The 21,679-nt window shown below is 40.4% G+C and overlaps 2 protein-coding genes across 4 annotated transcripts in view; one reads left to right on the forward strand and one right to left on the reverse strand.

Moving 5' to 3' along the window:
* Window positions 1-8,094: 8,094 nt before the first annotated feature.
* On the forward strand, window positions 8,095-18,250 carry LOC134675345 (uncharacterized). Its single transcript, XM_063533553.1, has 8 exons — window positions 8,095-8,285; window positions 8,968-9,256; window positions 9,887-9,994; window positions 10,504-10,594; window positions 11,288-11,436; window positions 15,592-15,730; window positions 16,880-17,000; window positions 17,368-18,250. Exons 1-8 carry the CDS (start codon window positions 8,098-8,100, stop codon window positions 18,248-18,250), a joined length of 1,968 nt encoding a protein of 655 aa, XP_063389623.1. The 5' UTR covers window positions 8,095-8,097.
* Window positions 18,251-18,824: 574 nt separating this feature from the next.
* The window catches only part of LOC134675052 (protein Skeletor, isoforms B/C), a 114,424-nt gene continuing 111,569 nt past the window's right edge, over window positions 18,825-21,679 (reverse strand). The window contains exons 14-15 of one of the 3 annotated variants that reach the window (XM_063533199.1): window positions 21,322-21,450; window positions 21,095-21,232 (exon numbers count right to left, since the gene is read on the reverse strand). In XM_063533199.1, coding sequence (XP_063389269.1) covers window positions 21,230-21,232; window positions 21,322-21,450 — 132 coding nt within the window. In that variant the 3' untranslated portion in view covers window positions 21,095-21,229. Of the gene's footprint in view, window positions 21,451-21,679 lie in introns of all 3 variants that reach the window. The other 2 variants (XM_063533198.1, XM_063533197.1) reach the window with 2 other exon arrangements.

Raw genomic sequence — 21,679 nt, forward strand, 5'->3', positions numbered from 1 at the left:
ACCTCCTACCTACCTATATATCTGCTACGGACGTCCACTGGTGGACTTAGGCCTCCCCCATAGACCTCAACAGGGAACTGTCTCTAGCACACTGCAGCCAGCGACTTCCAGCGATCCGTACTAGACCATCCGTCCATCTAATTTGTCCTAGTGTATGCTGGTAAACTAGTATACCTTTGCTCTATCTATTTGTTGTATGATCTGCGATCCAGCCCATAGGTATTCTAATAAATTCGCCGTCGAGGAATGCCCGCTTTGTGCCTACCACTATACCTGCATACTGGACATACCTGCTGAAATATTATATTCACAGATCCTGTGCCAAAACTCATATTAGTATCAAAGGTATGCGTGGTACGTGTATGTATCTCACTTTATCTTATATAGTACTATGTTGTAGGACAGGGCCAGATAGTCTACTACGTAAGCGAACAACACGCGAACGCGAAGCGAAGCGATGCGTCGCGCGTCGTGCGCCACGTGGGTAGGTATTATTTTTTCATTTTTGTCGAGTCAGTTTTTTGTTTTTTTTTTCTAAATTACGGTGTCATGGTTGCGAGGTCTATAGCGACTAGTATTTAATGCTATCCGATCTGTCAACATTTTGTAAAATGATAGTAACTAAATAAGATCGTAACTAAATTCGGAATTAAAATGTCCCTGCATATTCTCTAATATTATTCTTAGTTGTAATAAAACATAGTAAAATATACTGGCCATTTCAATCTACAACAGCCTCAGGGCAACGTAGTTTTTCATTCAATTCCTTTTATTCACAGTATTTGATCTATTGGCAAATACTTTAAGGTTCAAATTCGCTTAAACGTACTGCATAGATCACAGCGAATGAACATCGATCTAACAGCGTCCAGGCAACCGATACTGAGCTCTATTGTATTAGTTTCTGTTCGTCAGTTCTTGTTGAACAAAACGGTACAAATGTTTCGCTGGAACAGTCTTGTTCTAAATAAACTGGTTCGCTGTTCTGTTTGAAATTTACATGAAACTTAAGTGGGAGCTAATCTATTTAGTTGGAAGAATAATATAGTGAGTAGTAAAAGTTGAATGATTAGTATTATGTTGGGTTTAGTGTTTAGTGTTGGTAATATTACTAAAGTCATTTGAGTCTCAGCTTTAAGATCGACTCGGTTTTTCGGACTCATATAATTCAGTCAAAAATCGAATTTTTCATCCGGCTGCTTGAGTCCTTTTGAGTTGCGCTTGAAAAATACTTTTTAAGTAATCGACTCGGGACAATCGGGACTTAAAATACTTGCATTTTTTTAGCACAGAGTCTCAAAATTAGTCGAGTTCTTCTAATGTCTAGACTAATGACTTGAGTTCCTACCTAACATTATTTAAGTAACTATGTGTATGTGTATGTGTATGTGTAGCTTTAAAAATTAATTTATCACTAGATAAAGGCGCAAAATACAATTACTTATTTTATGAATATTCGACCCTTCCCGTGGACATTTTTAAAATTATATAATAATTTAACTAACCTTGATCTGGTCGCTGATATTCTGCATCAATATAAAATATTCTATTTACATTTACACCTTGATCACATCACGTAAATATATTTATTAGCCATTATCACCACTGAAGGGTTACTTTAGGTACACATATTTTTTTCACACCACTTAAGGCCGAGCCACACCGGCTTGCGTGTGCGTGACGTGCGTGTGTGCGTGCGCTAAAATGTTGGAGCCGCACACGCACACGTCACGCAAGCGGTGTGCCGTCTCTCATAAGGATCTGTATACTAAAACGCCGCACGCACACGTGCACGTCACGCACACGCAGCCGGTGTGCACAGGCCTTTATTCAGAAGAGAGCTTTTTGGTCCCTGCTACAAGGAATCAAAGTGACACTTTTCCTCCCTGCTAGGAGGGATCAAAGTAACACTTTTCTGTTCTAGCACACTATTTTTAAATTTTTTTGGACATTATTTTTGTGGGTTCACAATCAAACCACTGCGTATGGTTCATAAACTGTATTTAAATTAACAACTTTTCAACTTCTGGGATATAACTAATAAGATAAACGTAAATAATTCGTATTGAACATACTTAAAACATAAGTGAATTTTTCTAACAGTCAAAACTGACGTGTCGACATTAAGTATGGTATATCATTCTATGGCAAAGAAACTGCCAGTGCAGATTGAACCTCTGAGGTTCCTACAATACTCCCCCCCTAGACCGTGGCTACGGTCGATAATATTCTTGCAGGTGAGTAGGAAATCGAACGTGCCGTCCACTCCGTGTCCTTTGCGCTGGGTCCTGGTCTGGTGACCCTTGATCATCTGCACCATGATTTGAATCAGAGCTATCTGAAGCTGTTTCGTCGCTTGTACGCGCAGGTGATGAGAAAGGTGCTAAATCATCTCTAGCTAAATACGCTGGTTTCAATCGGTCGATTGTAACCGTAATTGCTTTTCCGTTAACTTCAATATCGAAAGTTTTAACTCCGTGACGCAATACCTTAAACGGTCCTTGGTATGGTGCTTCGAGTGATCGTCGTTCCGGACCTTGACGCAGAAATACGTATGCAGAATCCTTTAGGTCTTTCGGAATGTAAAAGGGACGGTTGGAGCTCGTGTGCCATGATGTTGGCTGCGGAGAAAGTTGGCTCATGTGCTTTCGAAGGCGACTGGCAAAATCGCAGATGTCTACTACTGGTTCTGGAGAAGATGAAGAGAAGAACTGACCTGGTAACGTAAGTGGTTCGCCATATAACAGTTCAGCGGGAGAGCAATTTAGATCTTCTTTCCATGCACTTCTAATGCCCATTAGCACTAAGGGAAGCGCTTCTGTCCACTGAGTTGTAGCGTGACACATAATGGCGGCCTTAAGTTGTCTATGGAGCCTTTCCACGAGACCGTTAGCAGCCGGATGATAGGCTGTGGTAGTTAAATGGGTTGAACCCATGAGTGCTGAGATTTTTTTGAACAGTTGTGACTCAAATTGACGTCCGCGATCTGTAGTTATTCGTTCTGGACAGCCGAATCGTGCAATCCAGCCTGCAACGAAGGCCGCGGCGCAGGTGTCTGCTGTGATGTCTTGTAATGGGTAAGCCTCGGGCCAACGAGTGAAGCGGTCAACGATTGTTAGACAATACCTGAAACCTGATGACAGTGGTAAAGGGCCCACTATGTCGATATGTACGTGGCGAAAGCGTGCTGAAGGAAGGCTAAATTCTGCCAAGGGTGCATTAGTGTGTCTTGTGACCTTGCTACGCTGACATTGTTGGCATTCTTTTGCCCACTGCATACAATCTTTTTTAATGCCAGGCCACACAAACCTTTGGGTCAGTAAGCGACTAGTTGCCTTTGCTCCGGGATGGCTAAGGTTATGAAGTGAATCGAAGATTTGTCGGCGGAATGCTAATGTAACAAATGGTCTTGGTTTCGATGTACCCTGTGCTGAGACGCGATATCCTAGAAAGGTTACCTCAGATTGGCCAAAAACACACTTCGAAGTGTTGATCAAAACACCGTACTCTTGAAGTCGTCTGAAGAGCTGACTCAGATGTTCTTTGTGCTCGATTTCTGAGGATGAGGAGATCAAAATATCGTCTAGGTAACCGTAGGCAAAGTCGAATCCGCGAAGGAGTTCGTCCATGAACCTTTGGAATGTTTGAGCTGCGTTACGTAATCCAAAAGTCATAAAAGGAAATTCGAACATTCCGAAAGGTGTCGTTATCGATGTTTTGGGAATATCCGGTCCATATACGCGTATTTGATTGTAGGCCTTGATTAGGTCTATGGTGGAAAATATGTTTTTGCCTGCTAGCATATAAGCGAAATCTTGAATGTGACGAACAGGGTACTGGTCGGGTATAGTTCGAGCATTAAGTGCCCTATAGTCTCCACAAGGTCTCCACTCATTGTTTTTCTTGCGCACCAGGTGTAAAGGTGACGACCAGGGACTCTCTGATCTGCGAGCTGTGCCATTCTGCAGCATGTCATGGAATTCTTTTTTAGCGATTATTAAACGCTCAGGATCCAGACGTCGAGGGCGGCTGGAGACCGGGGGTCCAGGTGTTGTCCTTATATGATGCACTGTATCGTGCTTAGGGGCACCTAGTTTACCGGCAGGGCGAGTGATATCCGGGAAGTCACGTAGAAGTAGCGTATACGTGGAGTCGTTAGTCAAGGTCGTACGAATCGACGATATAGTTTCAGCCGCGCTGACTTGCTGTGCGTCAGTAAAGAGAGAAGTAGTTTTGTCAATAAGCTTTTGATTGCGGCAGTCGACGAGCAAATTGTAAAAGATCAAAAAATCAACGCCAATAATAGGCTTCGAGACATCGGCCACTGTAAATCGCCATTCAAAAATTCGTCGCAGGCCGGAATCGAGGTGTAAAGTAATATAACCATACGTTGCGATTACTGTACTGTTGGCGGCGTATAATTCATAATCAGTCTTCTTTCGACGTTCGTTGACAAGTAAACGCGGAAATACGCACAGGTCTGAACCCGTGTCGATTAGATATTGGGTCTTTGTTGCACGATCTGTCATGAATAGACGGCCTGACGAAATGGGGCAGACGTTCTCGGCCACTATTGCCTGCCCTGGATGTTTCCCGACTTGAATATACATGGCTCCACGCAGTTTGTTGCCTTAGAACCAAAATGATAGTGGTACCAGCAAATAGTGAATCCTTCGGGAACGTCACGGCGAATATATGCAGAGCGTTGGCGAGATTTCGATCGAGACGCGTTTCGGTTTTGAGATTGATAGAGTCGAGTCTGTTGTCTACCTTGGCGTTGCGTATTGTCCTCACTTAGTAAAGCTTCCACTTGCTGTGCTAGCTGGTCAACGCGTCGACCTAATTCTGAGGCAGCACACATCGGTTCCGCTGATGTGCTGGCTACGTGCCTCGAACTTGGTGCCAGTTTTTGGATTCGGTCGGCTAACTCTGCTGTATCATCGAGTGGAAGTCTTGATTGCGACGCAACGATAGTTTGCACATTATTGGGTAAACGGCCAGACCAAACTTGACGTAAGAAGTCATCAGGAACTGATGGTCCAGCTAAACTTCGTAAATGCCTCAGAAATTGTGTGGGCTTGCGATCGCCGAGTTCTTCATGTAGCATCAGTTGTCTAATTTTTTGCTCCTGAGAGACTGACAATCGTCTAATTAATTCAGTCTTCAGTTTATCATACTTATTTGATTCGGGTGGCGATAAGATTATATCCTTAACTTCAATCGCAAACTGGGGGTTGAGATTTCCAATTACATGATAGAATTTAGTTGTATCGCTGGTGATTCCGGATAAAGTAAACTGACCTGCGAGTTGTGCGAACCATACAGCCGGCTCTTCGGGCCAAAACGGAGGAACACGTATGCCGACTCGGAAAACGCCGGTCGTTGGAATTGCACTGGTTGATGGTGGATTCTCTGCTTGCACTGCGGGAGGTACCGTCACATCACCATTGTTCTCGTTATCGTTCGACATCGTTCTTGTGTTTTTAGTCGCGGTCACCAATGTGGGTTCACAATCAAACCACTGCGTATGGTTCATAAACTGTATTTAAATTAACAACTTTTCAACTTCTGGGATATAACTAATAAGATAAACGTAAATAATTCGTATTGAACATACTTAAAACATAAGTGAATTTTTCTAACAGTCAAAACTGACGTGTCGACATTAAGTATGGTATATCATTCTATGGCAAAGAAACTGCCAGTGCAGATTGAACCTCTGAGGTTCCTACAATTTTATTAGCTTAAATAATCTGTTTAAGCATCAGATTGTGTGAACACTAAGATTTTTTTTATTTTCCTCATAGTTGATGTGAAAAGCAGTAGGTATGTGTCACACGGTATCAAAATTATTTCGTCTTGGGCATTCTATTGTAGAATCCATCGTTTCATTCAGGATTCAATGTACGCCCTTGATGGAAATATATCATTTTGATCCCTTGTAACACAAACTACTATTTCCTATTTAACTGCAATATTTTATTTAACTTGAACACACGAATACTATGTTTGACTTTTTGTGAGAGCAACGAAACGTCATTAACTTTTTTCTTAATAACGTGACCTCCACAAAGTTAAACACACAATCAAATAGGTCATAAATAATTCAAGGCTTTGTACAGTCAGCATTAAACATGAACCAACTAGAGTTAGACCAAGAAAAGTCTGCAGCGATTTTGATAGCCCACGCAGTCCAAGTGTTATTTATACGTCATAATTTCATAGAAGTTTGACGTTTCTCTTTCTGAAATCTGCAAACTTTTGTTGGTCTTACTCTATATCCTCTAACCGACCTCAAATAAAAACTTTCCAAGACCAATGTAATTTATATTTGCTAAATTAAAGATTCCAAATTCAATGAAATTGGAGACTTTTTTATAGGCCTCTGGGCGTCTAGAGGTTAAATAATCTTGTTTAATAAATAATATCTACGAGACCAAGCTTTGCTCGGAAAACATATAAAAACTCAAAAAAATCCCAGAGATAAGACCTAGCTAGATGGATTTTTCGCCCCCGAAAATCGTTATATAGCAAATTTCATCGAAATCGCTAGAGAACATTCTCAAAAATTCAGTAACATTCTCGGGAATTTCCGGAAACTTACACGAGAATTTAAATTAAATGTCCAATGAGAACATTCCCTATGAAAATTATCAAAAAATGTACTGTAAATAAGACAGTCAGTTAAAAAAAATTATAATGGCGGTGTCCAGCGACTTCCTGAATAATTTTTATGGTTCGGAAAATTTAAGTTCTGAGAACATTCCGTATGGAAAATTTAGCAACTTTGGAAACTTCTCCTTGATGCATTGCTAGTTCAACTCGTTGTTAAAACACCCACAATCTTCTCGGCACGAAATAAAACTTTTATTTAACTGAGTCAACTACTTGTTAGCCATACCAACAAGAACTCGTACAGAGCCGCTATTCGAAACGCTTAAAGCCATACGGTTGTTGTTTAGACAACTGCATACTCTTTAGTTCCACTACTTCATAGTATTAACGAAAAGATTAGAAAAAGGATCAGGGGCCTGGGTGACGATCGCTTACGCTTCGCCATCGAATCGCTTGGTGTCTCTATTACACTTCCATATTAGTGTGACAGTGACAGTTGCGTTCGTCCGCTACGTAGCGTTAGCTATTGGCATGTTGTCTACGGGGCCAGGGAGCCTAGCTAAGATGACGATCGTTTGCAGAAAACGAAATTAAACGCTATTGTCTCTCTATCACTCTTCCATATTCGTGCGATAGAGCGCCTTTCGTTTCGTTTCTGTGCAAACGATTGTCATTTTGGCTAGGCCCCCCAACTGTTGCCCCAATCAAAATGATAGATAGAAAGCGCTAGTTAAGACTTAAATAATTATTGAAAGTGTACATGATTGTCATCATCATCATTTGCCCTGTTACTGCTACCCACGCTTTCTCCTTCAGTACGAGTTTCATTTAAAACCTGCAATTTCGCAGCCATATGGTTTTTGCGTCCAGAATACACCTCCATAGCTGAAGGCAAATCGCTGGAGCTACACAACGGATGCGTGCAGAAAGTTACAGCACTATTTGAGATGCGGCATGCAACTCGTTATTGACAAAGTTTGCAGTAGTTGCAGGCGTAGGTTTTTAAAAGTTTGATTTCAATGTCTGTGTTACGAAAGTTGAACCCTAATAAAATTTACCCCTAATAACATCTAATAAAATTTAATCAATCGTGTATAATATACACGTATAAATATCTGATTAATAGATATACAATTTAAGTCACAATGGTCAAGCTACAATCGATTACTAATTACTAATGCTATCTATTTATTGTGTTTAGGAGCTTTCATCGATTTGTAAAACGTTGATATAATCAAAGAGTATAATAATATAATAATTTTGATAGGTATTTTTAATTTTTACCTTTAGTTTTTAGTTGTAGTTAATTTTATTTTAGTTCTGTATTCATTTTATAACACTTATTTTACAATAAATGAGTTTATCTGTATAGTAAGATTACTAAGATTATAATGATCGATCCCACTCGAGAAAGATATCTCCATACTTTTTACATTTATTAATCAATTAGATACCACTAATTATGCGTTTTCTGTTGCAGAAATGGACCTTCAAGCATACTTGGTGAACAAGTTTGCGTCCTGGCGCCCCCCACCCCCGATAGTGGAAGGCAGAACCAAGCGTGACATTACTTTGAGCTGGACTACTGAGCCTTTTGATTTTCTGGATGGAGACCTCTTGTTTTGGGTCCAGAAGAAAGAGAAGATGCCGCCTTGGGTAGTCGTTTATAGGTAAATACTTACCCCCTTATTCATAAACGAGCTACAAACCTCAATTAGCTGATAATCGTTTGTCTTTATCTGTCAGTTTGACTTATGTATTAGTAAGAAAGGGTTAAGGGGGGTTAGGAAGCGCTGGTGGCCTAGCGGTGAGAGCGTGCGACTTGCAATCTGGAGGTCGCGGGTTCAAACCCCGGGTCGTACCAATGAGTTTTTCGGAACTTATGTACGAAATATCATTTGATATTTACCAGTCGCTTTTCGGTGAAGAAAACATCGTGAGGAAATCGGATTAATCCCAATAAGGCCTAAGTTTACCCTCTGGGTTGGAAGGTCAGATGGCAGTCGCTTTCGTAAAAACTAGTTCCTACGTCAAACCATGGCATGGCAAGCGGACCCCAGGCTCTCATGAGCCGTGGCGGAATGCCGGGATAACGCGAGGAAGAAGAGGAAGAAAGGGATAAAACATAATTTAACTAAATTAGGCCCGTAAAGTTTTATGAGTAAGGAGGCTAAGAGATTAAAGAACGTACCAGTAGTAGAACTGTAAGTAGATGAAACGAACAATTTTCTATTTTATTTGGAATCTTATATTTTGTTTTGTTTATTAATATATAAGTATCTGACTGACTTAGAGAAAGAGAAAGTAAGATACCTATAATCCGTTGTAGAGAGATATTTAATATTTTTACAGTGGTGGTAAAACAACAAAAACAATTGACAATCTAGCACCGAGACACCCTCACAAATTTCGCGTTAAAGTTATTTTAAAAGCAACTGCAGTGCCAACTCTAGCGGACAGAGCCCTTAATCGTTTTGGGAACGAAAAAAATATTTATGAACACATTGAAGGTCACAGAGATACAGAAACTGAAAACAATTGCACTGCAAATAATGGAAATATCGAAACATCTGAAGACAATACCATCCTAAAACAGAAAGAAATCATAAATTCAGATGAAGCGACAGTAAATGAGAAAGGTGTTGGTGACAATTATTGTGAATCTGTAAAAGAAGAAAGTGAATTTCGAATAAAAGTTGATGAAGCTGGAGATGAGTGTAATGAAGATAACACTCAAATCAGGTGAGTAATAATAATAAAAACACTGTTTGGTTCAGTAATCGGAAAGAAGCAACATTTTTGAATTAGTATATTATGATACAAGTGCGAAAAGTAGGGAATTCGCAACGAGTGGCGAGTGGAGTGTTTTAAATGGACACGAGTTGCGAATTACCTTTTCGCACGTGTACAGTACATATGGCCCTTTAAATCCCGGCCTAGGGCGGTAAAGTATCACCATATCTACTGTAATAGTTATTTACGATACAAGTGCGAAAAAGAGGAAATTCGAAACGAGTGGCGATAAATTAAAACACGACCGAGGGGAGTGTTTTAAATCGACACGAGTTGCGAATTACCTTTTCGCACGTGTCATATTACAACGTTTTACAGTACATATGGCCCTTTAAATTTTTGACATAGGCACGTATTGTCCCGAATCCCGCTCTAGGGCGGTAAAGTAATATTGTATTGGAAAAATAAATATATCTAAATCAAGAAAATATAAAAATACAGTGATGGTTACAGGGCACAGGTTAAAACCACAAGTAAGAGGTGGCTAGAGTCACAATGGTCTGAAGAAACCAGTATTAGCACTGATACAGACGGTACTTCGGTTATTTGCTTCTGCATGGCTGTCCGCTGTGGCTATCTTAAACAGGTACCTATAATCTTTACCTTTAGGTATTTAAATAAAAGTAAACAAAGACTTGTACATTTTCGGGTAGTTATAACATTTATTGGTTAACCAACTAAATACCGCCCGGATCAGTCTCTGAACGACCAGACTTTAACCTACATTATTTGATCATGTAATGTTTTCATTTTCATCTACCCTCAACTGGCTTAACGAGCCATTGAGGGTAGATTTTGTTTACTTTTACTTTTACTTTTTTGAAGATACAGAGTATAATTATCAAGCCTTAAATTTACGGAATTTGCCTTCAGCATTATCAACATCATCATTTTAGCCATTCATTGGCCATGCTGAGCTTCTTAGGCCTCTCTTCTAGTTCGCAATTTTCCGATTTACCCAATGAGATATTTGATGCTTGCAAAACTAATTAGCTTAGCACCCCTGCAAATATGTGTTTATAAAATATAGTCTTGTTCGCGGCAGGTCAGAGTATACAATTTTGTCTTGATCCTGACATTTTTTAATATTTTTAGGTACAAGTTATGCTAGAAGAAAGACCAGATCTTATCGAGATTGTCAACTCTAGTAACGGCTTCACTCCCCTTGCAACAGCTGTGAGAAAAGGTACCTATGAATAAAAAATAATAACTCCAAAAATATTAATCCGGCAACCTTCAAGTCAAGAGTGAACAGGCACCTTCTGGGCGAGCATGCTCCATCGTCGGCCACGTCTACGCCTCGGCTAGTCTGTGGTCATGAGTAAGCCCATTCATAATAAAAATATATATATATATTCGTCATCTCCTGCGCAATTCTCGATGCGCTATTAGTTCTTAAAATTTTTGGTAAATAATATTTTTTGTTCAATTGTTGAACTAACACAGTTAAGCAATACATCGGTACATCCTCGAACCACAAGTTCAAGACCTAGAGGAATTAATGTTTGCACTGTATATAAACCGGGCCGTGTCCTGGCCGCGTAGCCAACATGCCAATCGCATACGCTCCGTAGCGACCAAAACGCAACTGTCACTGTCGCACTAATATGGAAGAGTGATAGAGAGACACATAGCGATTCGATGGCGAAGCTATAGCGATTGTCACCTTGGCTAGGCCGGCTGGCCGGAGCATCCGGCCCATCGTTTTCTATGGAAAGCATCACGTGATCGCATGTCATGTCATAGAAAAGTAAGCGCCCGGAAGCTCCGGCCCGGACACGGCCTCGTCTAACGTGAATCATCCTTAATTGTTGACGGCTTTGCTGTATACAAACTACTCTAATTTGTTTTTAAAACATGAATGTATTCTCATTTTCAGGCGACATAAATACTGTAAAGTTCCTACTAACAGCTGGGGCGAACGTAAACCAGCCGTCATCCAGCGGACAGACGCCATTACACCTGGCTGCACTCGGCGGTCAAGTAATGCTGGTGGACTTACTGCTGGACAATGGAGCAGACTTCCAGGTTAAGATATCCAACAATTTTACGACGGCATAATAGTCAAGCATGATGATGATCTTACCCAGACAACTTTAAAATATTACCCAGACTTCGCTCCAGGCAACGAGGCAGATGGCCGAAGATCGAGAGGCCTTGGAGGGCAGTGATAGGAAGAATACCCCATATATATATTGGTTGGCCCCTCAGGGCGCGACCAAGAAGAAGATGATGATCTTAGAATTAGTAGATGTTTTAGGGGTACTCAATGAAGTCATCCATTGGGCAGACGCCATCACACCTGTGCTGACTTCAACCTTTACCACAGAATAATTAATAGTACTACCGTACAGAAAGGAAACTTCCTACAAAAACGAAGTTTGACAGTGGTTCAGGGTCGAATCATGCTGTCCCTTTCTAATATATGGCACTATCCCTTTCGGCTATTTAGGGTTGTTAAAAATCAAGTGATTATCTTATCTGTGGTCGTGCACGCAAAAGGAAGTCAAGTGGTGCCAACCCTAATAATTGCTCGGAGCAATGATGAGCCGAGTGGAGCCGAGTTTGACCGAAGTCAGGAGTTTCGCACCCCTGCCTTTACTACAAAATAACAACAACTACCATCTTACATTTTTTTTAGATAGATAATGGAAAGCATATGACCACAATCACACAATGGTAAGTGCGGTCTAGGATGGAGAATGCATACCTAAGAGATGTCTAATTAACATTATTTACTCGTACGTCTATTTTGTGTTAAAACTGGGTGTGATTTTTTTTTACTAACGCTACCGATTTTGTCGATCTGATGATATTTAGTATAGCATACCACCGCTAATGTTATTCTCAGAGTAGCGTTCATAAGCTCTGGTGGAATGCTCAAAAAATCCAAAAAAGTCTGCATCAGAAGTGCTTCACATTCTCACACACACACTCTTTGAACAACTCGTCCGCTTAGGTAAATCTACTGCTGTCTGTGCCAGGGGTGCGAAACTCCTCGCTTCGGGCAAACTCGGCTCCGTTCGCCTCAGAATTACTCCGAGCATTTATCAGGGTTCGCATAACTTGACGTCTCTTTGCGTGCACGACCACAGATAAGATAATGACTTGAATTTTGACAACCCTAAATAGCCGAAAGGGATAGATAGCCATATATTAGAAAGGGACAACATGATTTGACCCTGAACCGCTGTCAAACTTCGGTTTTGTAGGAAGTTTTCTTTCTGTACGGTAGTACATACTAAGTATTATTTATTCTGCGTCTTTTATATAAATAATTTCCCTTCGGCCGCGTACGATACCGGAGATTCGTAACCAATTGCGATAGAAGAAAGAATCTACTTTTTACGATACTAGTTACTAAGCAATAAGTTTTTTTCCTTACACGTTACTAGTATCGAAGTAGGAATTTCTATTGAAATAATGAATTACGTAAGCGTACTTTACATTCTTAATACGGAACTAAAATAAACTTTCAAAATGATATCAGAACCTCTTTAAATATTGATAGCATTAAACCCTCTCTAGATTGTTGGCCGGTTATACTGTCAATGTCTTGTTTATTTCTTTATCGATGTCAATTGCCTGTGTTGAATGAGCATTTAGTTTAATTCTGATATTTCATCTACAAAGCCTTAAAAAAAGCTGATTACAGTTAAAGTAAAGTGAAGATAAATAAGAGGACGGAACAAACAGAATTAATATGGAATTAGACTTCATTTCCACAAAGAGGGGTGGGAGATCATTATTGAATAATGGTCGTAGATATCATAGAAAGAAATTCTACGCAAACGGTGGCACTTTTTGGCTTTGTTTTAATAATAGTAGCCTGGGTTGTAAAGGCAGTGTCTCTCTCAATGACAGGAATGAAGTGGTGAAAACTAAAATTCATATCGACACCTGTAAAGAAGATTTTTCTGCCAATAGGATTCTTAAAGAACTGGATACTTTGAAGAGGAACTGTTCTCATAATTTCGAGAGTATTCAAAAACAATACGAAGACATGGTATTTAATTTGGAGGATGAAGGACTTGACCTTTTACAATCGATCCCCGGTTTTCAGAACGTTAAGACTGGGCTTTATAATGAAGGAAAAGGGTTCTTGGAGCACCTAAATTACGATTTAAATCATGTAAAGAAGTCACAATACCTGAAAAATTCAAAACATTCCTGCTGGCCGAATATGAGGATGACGATAGAAAAATTTTGCTGTTTTGCAGTAAAAAAATTGTACCATTAATCAAAGAAGGAAGATATATGCATATTTTGGGCGATGGTACGTTTAGTTCGAGCCCTAAAGGCTTCAAACAATTATACACCATTCACGGAGTTGACGAGCATACGTCAAATATAATACCATTGATTTATTGCTTACTTCCTGATAAAAAATTTGAAACTTACACCATTGTATTTAGATTAATACAATCTCAATTCGAAGACTGGCAACCAGAAAAAATTACCGTTGACTTTGAATTAGCCCCAATGAAAGCAATTCGAAAAGTCTTTCCTTCGGTGGTCGTCAAGGGATGTTTCTATCACCTTAACAGGTGTTTGTTCCGAAAAGCCAAATTCTTGAAGATTACTACAAGGGTCAAAAGAAGGCACGTAGCAAGATGTGCTAGCCTTGCTCGATTGCCAAAAGAGTACATTCAAACAGGTAAAGCTTATGTGATGTGTAAAAGTCCACATGGGGATGACATAAAGAAATTTAATGAATATTTCCAAAAGCAATGGATGAAAAGAACTGATTTTGTTAGAGTCTGTAACTGTTCTGAGGAAAAAATAAGAACAACAAATAATATCGAAGGTTGGCACAGCCGTTTAAATAGATTTGTTGGGCGAAAGAATCCGACGCTAGCACAACTGCTCGAGATATTATCCAAAGAAACCAAATTATTCAACATATTTAAGAAACAAACGAAAATGTCAAAGGAGTACCAAGAGATCGAGGCTGAAATTAAGCAATCAATTGCACAACTAAACCGAAACGAAATATCGGTGGGTCATTGTATAGAATTGATAGCTCCTTTTCGATTTTAATTTTTTTTGCTTTTGTTCTGTTTTTAGTTAAGCCAGTTCAGCGTAGATGTTTTCTTTACCAACGGCAAAGCTTTGCTGTTTGACCGTGTGTTTAAGTAATTTGTAATTTTTCTTCTTACTGTGATTACATACACATACGTTATGATATAAATTCATAAACTAAATAAAGATATTAAAATAGTAAATATTTTTTTAATTATCACTGATTCACTGGACTTTTCACTTGTAAAAAAAAGTTTGAATCTCTAATCTCTATACTGTGACATATATAAATTATATCTATGGTATTGTATATGTCAACAATGACGTCCTTCTTTTATTAGAACAATTATAGATTACGGCAGGAATCTTTTCGTGTTAGATTTTCGTAAAAGGAAGTCTGAATTATCGTGATAATAAAAGTAGAGAGAACTGGATACTATGAATTTCGAAATGAACCCAGTCGGTGAGCCGTTGACAATTATCAGAGCTGCGGAAAACATTGAAAAATGTATTTTTAAAAGATGCAACATTCTGACGCTGCAGGAAATACCAAACATGATAAGAATAAAACTTTTATGTGATTTCGATTTCTATATTCCTCAGCGTACACTTGTGTGCCGGGAGCATTTAGAAACAGGTGCCTGGGAGGAGTTGATCGAAGCTTCAGACGTTGTAGAAGATTTTAATAGAGTGCATACTCAAGACATAGTTCGTCTTATGAGACAAGCGTTACTAAAAATTAACTGTATAGCCTCATCTTTTCTTTTTTATTCATAAATTGATATGAAAGAACTCTACATTGTGACGAATTGTTAATTAATAACATGTAAAGACAAATACATAACATTTACCGGGTTTAACGGCATTTTATTTATTAAAAAAAACAACCAAGTTAAATGCACAATACGCCATAGATATTAAGAGACATAGAATATACAATTATACATATTACTATCCCGCGTACCCTCGTTCGAAACTAGTTTCGGAAAAAACATAAAAATTGTCGCTCGAAACCAGTTACGAAAGAATTACGTGGTTTCGTTTGAGTAAAAAAAAGCCTTGAGTTGTAACTAGTATCGTAAAAAGTAGATTCTTTCTTCTGTCGCAATTGGTTACGAATCTCCGGTATCGTACGCGGCCGAAGGGAATAATTTATTACAGGCGCGCGACCTCAACGGTCTTCGCGTCGAGCACTACGCGGCAGACGCAGGGAGTCCGGAGATGCTCAACCACATTCTGCAACGAGGCGGAGACTTGACTGTCAAAGATAATAATGGATGGACCCCTCTCTTCAGGGCTGGTAAACTCATTCAGTATTCCTTCCCAATAATTTTATTCTTCTTTATTTTCTAGGTTCTGAAAAACGCCCATCATTTTGAAAACATAACCCATTCTGACTTCCTCATACCAATGTCAACGATTAAAATATATGTTCCAATGACATCCGTAAACTGTGAGCGAATATTTTCGACTCAAAAATGGGTCCTAAATTATAGTTACTTATGACTTCAAAGTGACGGGCTTTTTCCGAGCCTTGTCTAATGGATGACCTACTGTTGTTATGCGTGGTAGAGACAGTACGAGCCTCTGATGCAGAATTTTTTCATAATCACCTATGAAAAACTTTCTAAAACACACCTATGAACAATTCTAGTGAAATCTACTAGAAATTCTCGAGAGCTCTCCAAATCTTGAACTTTTCATAACTTGTATACCTACCAGCAAAGGCTAATATTTTTTGTAAGGAGTAATAATTAGGTACTTACAGCCCTGACACAAATCAACATAGATTCTTAGTCTTAAATGTCAAACGCGACAACTTTAATTTAACCATTGATACACAAATCAAAGTACAATAATACGAGTACAGCCGAAAATAAGTACGTGGAAACACATTTGTTAACCTTAACCATTTTGCCGTCATTGACTTGATGTAAAGTCTGCCGGCCTAGCCAAGGTTACAATCGCTATCGCTTCGACAACGAAAAGCTTTGTCTCTCTATCACTCTTTCATATTAGTGTGACAGTGACAGTGGCGTTTCGATCGCCACGGAGCGTAAGCGATTGGCACCTTGGCTATGCGGCCAGTACATTTCGTGCCCCACACGCCACGACTTGATACGTTATACGGGTTATTTACTTGCAATTGGTAGTTTGGTGTTAATGACACTTTATCACTTCATTAACGTGACGGTGAAACGGATGACTCACGTTAGACCGAGCCGTGTCCGGGCCATCGTTTTCTATGGAACACATCACGTCATAGCCTGTCATATGTCATAGAAAAGTAATCGCCGGAAGCCCCAGGATCTCTTACGAAGTCGCTAGCTCAGTCTCACCGGTACCTTTATTTCAAATATCGATGTTTTCTTCCTGACCAAATCGAATATTTTGGTTGCGGCCCGGTCTAACGTGAGTCATCCTAAAAGGTTAATATTTTTTTGTCCAGTGACCCAAGGAGCCTCGACTGAGCTGATCGAACTCCTGGTGTTATCTGGGAGCGATGTAACAACCGCCGACTATGCTGGACTGGGCTTGCCTTCCGCCGCTCGACTTTTACATAATCGACAGTTAGTTCATATTTATAATGCCTACCTCTATATTTTAATAGTGATACAAATCTAAATCATGTGAGAATAGATGGGCCAACTTCATTAAGAAGTAAGAAACATTAATTCTAAGAAAATCATTAGGTATCTGGAATCCCTATGCTCGTATATTTTGACGACCCTGTTTATTTTGATAAATAAATAAATTTGCCTATCCTACAAAACAATTTCGTTGAACAACATAACAACACGTAACGGGACGTTCTTACGAAGTCGCTAGTTCAGTCTCACCGGTACCTTTATTTCAAATATGAATGTCTTCCTTCTTCTTGACCAATTTCAAATATTAATGTTTTCTTCCTGACCAAATCGAATATTTTGGTTGCAGCGGCCGCGAGCGAGACTCGATCCTACGTCTAATCGACTCCCAATATCCTCACGAGCAAGCCGTTGCGAACTTCACTCGCCTCACCAAGAAGATATCCAGCTTGCACACCATCTTCAAACGACGTCCGTTCTGTACCAAGCCTAGGAGTAATACCCCTCTTATAGCGACACCTACTGAAGAACCGAGCGGTCAGATTAGGTGTTCATCAGCAGAAGATCGTCCGGTTTGCACTAACTCTAGAAGTGGCACGCCTCTAGGAGAAGACCGTCCGGTTTGCACAAACTCTAGAACTGGCACGCCTCTAGAAGACCGTCCGTTTCGAACCAACTCTAGAAGTGGCACGCCTCTGGGAGAACACCGTCCGGTTTGCACTAACTCTAGAACTGGCACGCCTCTAGAAGACCGTCCGTTTCGAAGCAACTCTAGAAATGGCACGCCTCTGGGAGAAGACCGTCCGGTTTGCACTAACTCTAGAACTGGCACGCCTCTAGAAGACCGTCCGTTTCGAACCAACTCTAGAAGTGGCACGCCTCTGGGAGAAGACCGTCTGGTTTGCACTAACTCTAGAAGTGGCACGCCTCTAGAAGACCGTCCGTTTTGTACCAACTCTAGAAGTGGCACGCCTCTAGAAGACCGTCCGTTTTGTACCAACTCTAGAAGTGGCACGCCTCTAGGAGAAGACCGTTCGTTTTGTACCAACTCTAGAAGTGGCACGCCTTTAGAAGACCGTCCGTTATGTACCAACTCTAGAAGTGGCACGCCTCTAGAAGACCGTCCGTTTTGTGCCAACTCTAGAACTGGCACGCCTCTAGTTGCAACTCTGACAGAAGGATTGAATCAACAAGCTGGGACTTCGGCATCGGGAGAGCAGTCGGAAACTTAGATTGTATATTCTCATAAATTGTGAATGACTTCATTGAGCTGAAATTAATCGATCTTATGCAAAAGTGACCCTAAGATTATCATCTTTTTGTATTGTTTTTATGCAGAAGTTTTAGGTATATAATAGATTTTTTTTTATCTTTACTTGACCGTTACCGTGTTAAAAATATATAATAGGCTAAAATTAGTCTTGACTTGTCCAATGTGACTATGTATGACGAGCTCCCTTGTAACATTATCTTTATTCTTATAACTAGGCGCTTAAACCTGTAATACTTATTAATATGGGAGTTTTAGACCTCATATTGGCGTAAGTATAGTTTGGATCTTAGAAGATTGGTATAGAATTTGTAAAACTACTCGGATTAACTAATTAATTTGTGACCAGTTCAGTAAAAAGGTTTGTCGATTCTAGTTCCCGTGTTACGGGCAGTTCTGCTTAGTAAAACTGACAAAACTTATCGAAAATTGGATGTTGCTAAAATCTGATTCAATTTACACCTACCTTTGGCTTTGATTGCCACATATATAGGCCTATTTTAGGGTGGTATCGGCAGGTTAAATTAAAACAATGGAAAAGTTAAACTAATTTATTATTAAAACGTAAAAAAAATATTTACAAAACCTTAAATTAATGGAGTATTGACTGCTTTACGCGTGAAACATGATGGTAACAGTGTGCACCAAGATACATCAAGGATAGACGAAGACAGCCCACGCTAAAATGCATTAATGGCAAGGCTTAAACTTAATCCAATAAATAGTCAAATAAATTACAAATTATAAAAGTCTCAGCCATAACGTTAGAAGAACTAGATTTGTCGACCACGTTTGTATTGCGGAATTAGTAACAGTCTTTTTACCAACGTCAAAGTCTACTTGATTTTTTATTGAACTGACTCTAACCGTAGCCGGTTGCTCTTCAACCTCGCCTCTTTCGAATAGAGTATCTTTAGTGTCTCTTTTTTTCCTAATGGAAAATCCTTCCTCTTCCTCGTCATCTTCTTCATATTCATCACTTTCATCGTCATTTTCAGCCTCATTTTCTTTGAGTTCTGGCGGTGAAACTTTAACTCCGTCAATCTCACTTGCTTCGGGTTTCAAATTATCAGTCCCATCTTCTTTGGTTTGCTCCTCAAAAGAAACTACTTTTGAAGGGCTTCTAGGTAATGTATCTTTTTTTAAGTGTTCAACTACTTCAGTTGGCAAATCTCCTCTATATGGTCCAAATTGTGGCTTCTTAAGTAGTAATTCGGTAATTGACGGTAGTTTGGAAGAAAACAATTTGGTGCCACCCGAAGGGGTGTCGCTTGAAGAGGCGGGAACAGAAACTAATGATGCACCAGAGACAGTCTTCCCATCGTAGGTTGTAAATGTCTGTTCTTGTGTTGGTGCTTGTTTTATAGGCTGTGGCTTGTTACGTGACTTTGGATCAGGAGGCAGATACTGAGGACTCACTCGGTCGGATTCCATTACCATATCCGGGACATCTTTCTCCATATTCTTTTTACTAAAAAGCTCGTCTATTGTGTCATCTTCTTTAACATAAAACGGATAAGGCCGTTCTTCTTTAGCATGATTGATGGGAAATAGTTCTGTAGTAGTTGATTTCTCTGTATTATCACTGATATGATCGAGCGGTGATGGTATAAATATAGGCTCGAACGACTGAGTCAAAGTTTCACTAGGAGGATAAGCATGACTTGTTGATGATGATGAGATTCCTTGTGGTGCCTCTTCGTAGTCTTCTTCAACATCAGTGTCTTGTCTTCTATTAGAACTGACATCATAATTCGTGATTCTATCCTCACTAGCCATCAGAGGTTCTCTAATGATAGGTTTGAAGCCACTCTCAACGACAATCGAATCAGGCTTGAAGCCAGTATTGACTGCAGGTTGCAGTGGCGTAGGGTCGACTGATTCACCCATGAAATCAGATGACTTGATTTCAGTTTCAGTTTTATCTGGTAGTGGTTCGACCGGTTTTATTCTGATGCGAGGCGTATTCGTTGGACGAGGGGGTTCAGATGTTTCTATAGGGATAACTTCAAGCCTCGGTTTGTTAGGGGCCATCTGTTGATCTAAAGGCACAGGATTTTCCATCGGTCTTCCTAATATAATTTGACCTGGTCGGCTCATGCTGATTTGTGGTTCAGTGGGCTGCGCGATGACTAAGTCGCTAAGCCCTGGGAGGGTAATTTGACTTTTTACAACGTGATTCGCTATGATATCGCTCTTGCCAAGACTTAATGTCTGTGTCTTTATAGGCGGCTGTACACTGGATGGAGCCGGCTTGCCCATTATAATGCTCTGCACTGGTCCCGAAGGTACTTGGGGTAATTGGCTCATAGATGTTGGTAGGGAAAAACTAAAACCTGGCCTTAAGGGCTTGAGTGGAGGCAACGGTTTCCCCTGTGGCGGGAATGGTTTTAACTGTGTCATGCTTGGTAAAGGCCCATGGTTAGATTGCATGGGTAGTCGGACCGGCGGCCCACGGTTGTTCGAGTATTTCTTTTTCTGGGAATGCGTCGGCATCGATAGAGGATAACCCGGAATATTTTGGTGCCGCATCGGTGGGGGCCGGCGTAGCTTCAATTCTGGGGGTGTTTTTCTAAATGGATGTCCCATACCTGGGTGTGTGTTTGGGCCATTAGGACGAAGTACCGCCTGCAACGTCAATGGCTTCTGGTTGGGTGGTAGCATGTAACTCTCAGGCATCTTCCCGGGCTCTACCACGTATTCATCTCCTTCCCTCATGGGTTGTTCTGGTAAAAACTCGTTGATATCCTCATGCACCTGGTACTGATGCGGTTTGGGCTGATGTTTGTCATGTTTCATCTGATCCTTCATGTTAGATTCTATCGTCTCGACGACGTCTATGACTTCCTTGATCTGTCCGGCGCCGATCGGCAATCCATACTCCTGGTGTAGCTGGTTGGAAGGCTCCGGGCGATACCGCACCTCCCCGGTGAGCTTATTGCTACTGAAATCGTTATAAGGTGGTTTCGAGTTGATTATTTTCTCGAGCCGCTTGTGCTCTAAGAAGTTATCGGGTTTGACACGACTGTGTACCTGGACGGATTCCTCTCCGAGCAAATCGGGCGCCACCACTCGCTCAACCACGCGACTCTCCTCGCTGTCGACCGCGTCACACTCGTCAACCACGTTTATTTTCCAACCGAGATGTCGGTGGGTGAAACACTGAAACATTAAACAAACGTTAACATCCAAAAAATACAAAAGCGCAGAAATATCACCGATCCATTATATACAGTTCAACCTGAGCACAGTCATGCGAAACAGAGAAGACTTGTAAGGCTGAAACAGAAAACAGAGCGAAGGTTATGTACACACAGAAAGACGAGTGAGATGAAGTGAAGTGATAGTGTCATGTATGTGAGCTTCTACCGAGTATCATTGTCAGTAGTTC

This window comes from Cydia fagiglandana, chromosome 21 (assembly GCF_963556715.1).
Source record: "Cydia fagiglandana chromosome 21, ilCydFagi1.1, whole genome shotgun sequence".
Lineage (NCBI taxonomy): Eukaryota > Metazoa > Arthropoda > Insecta > Lepidoptera > Tortricidae > Cydia > Cydia fagiglandana.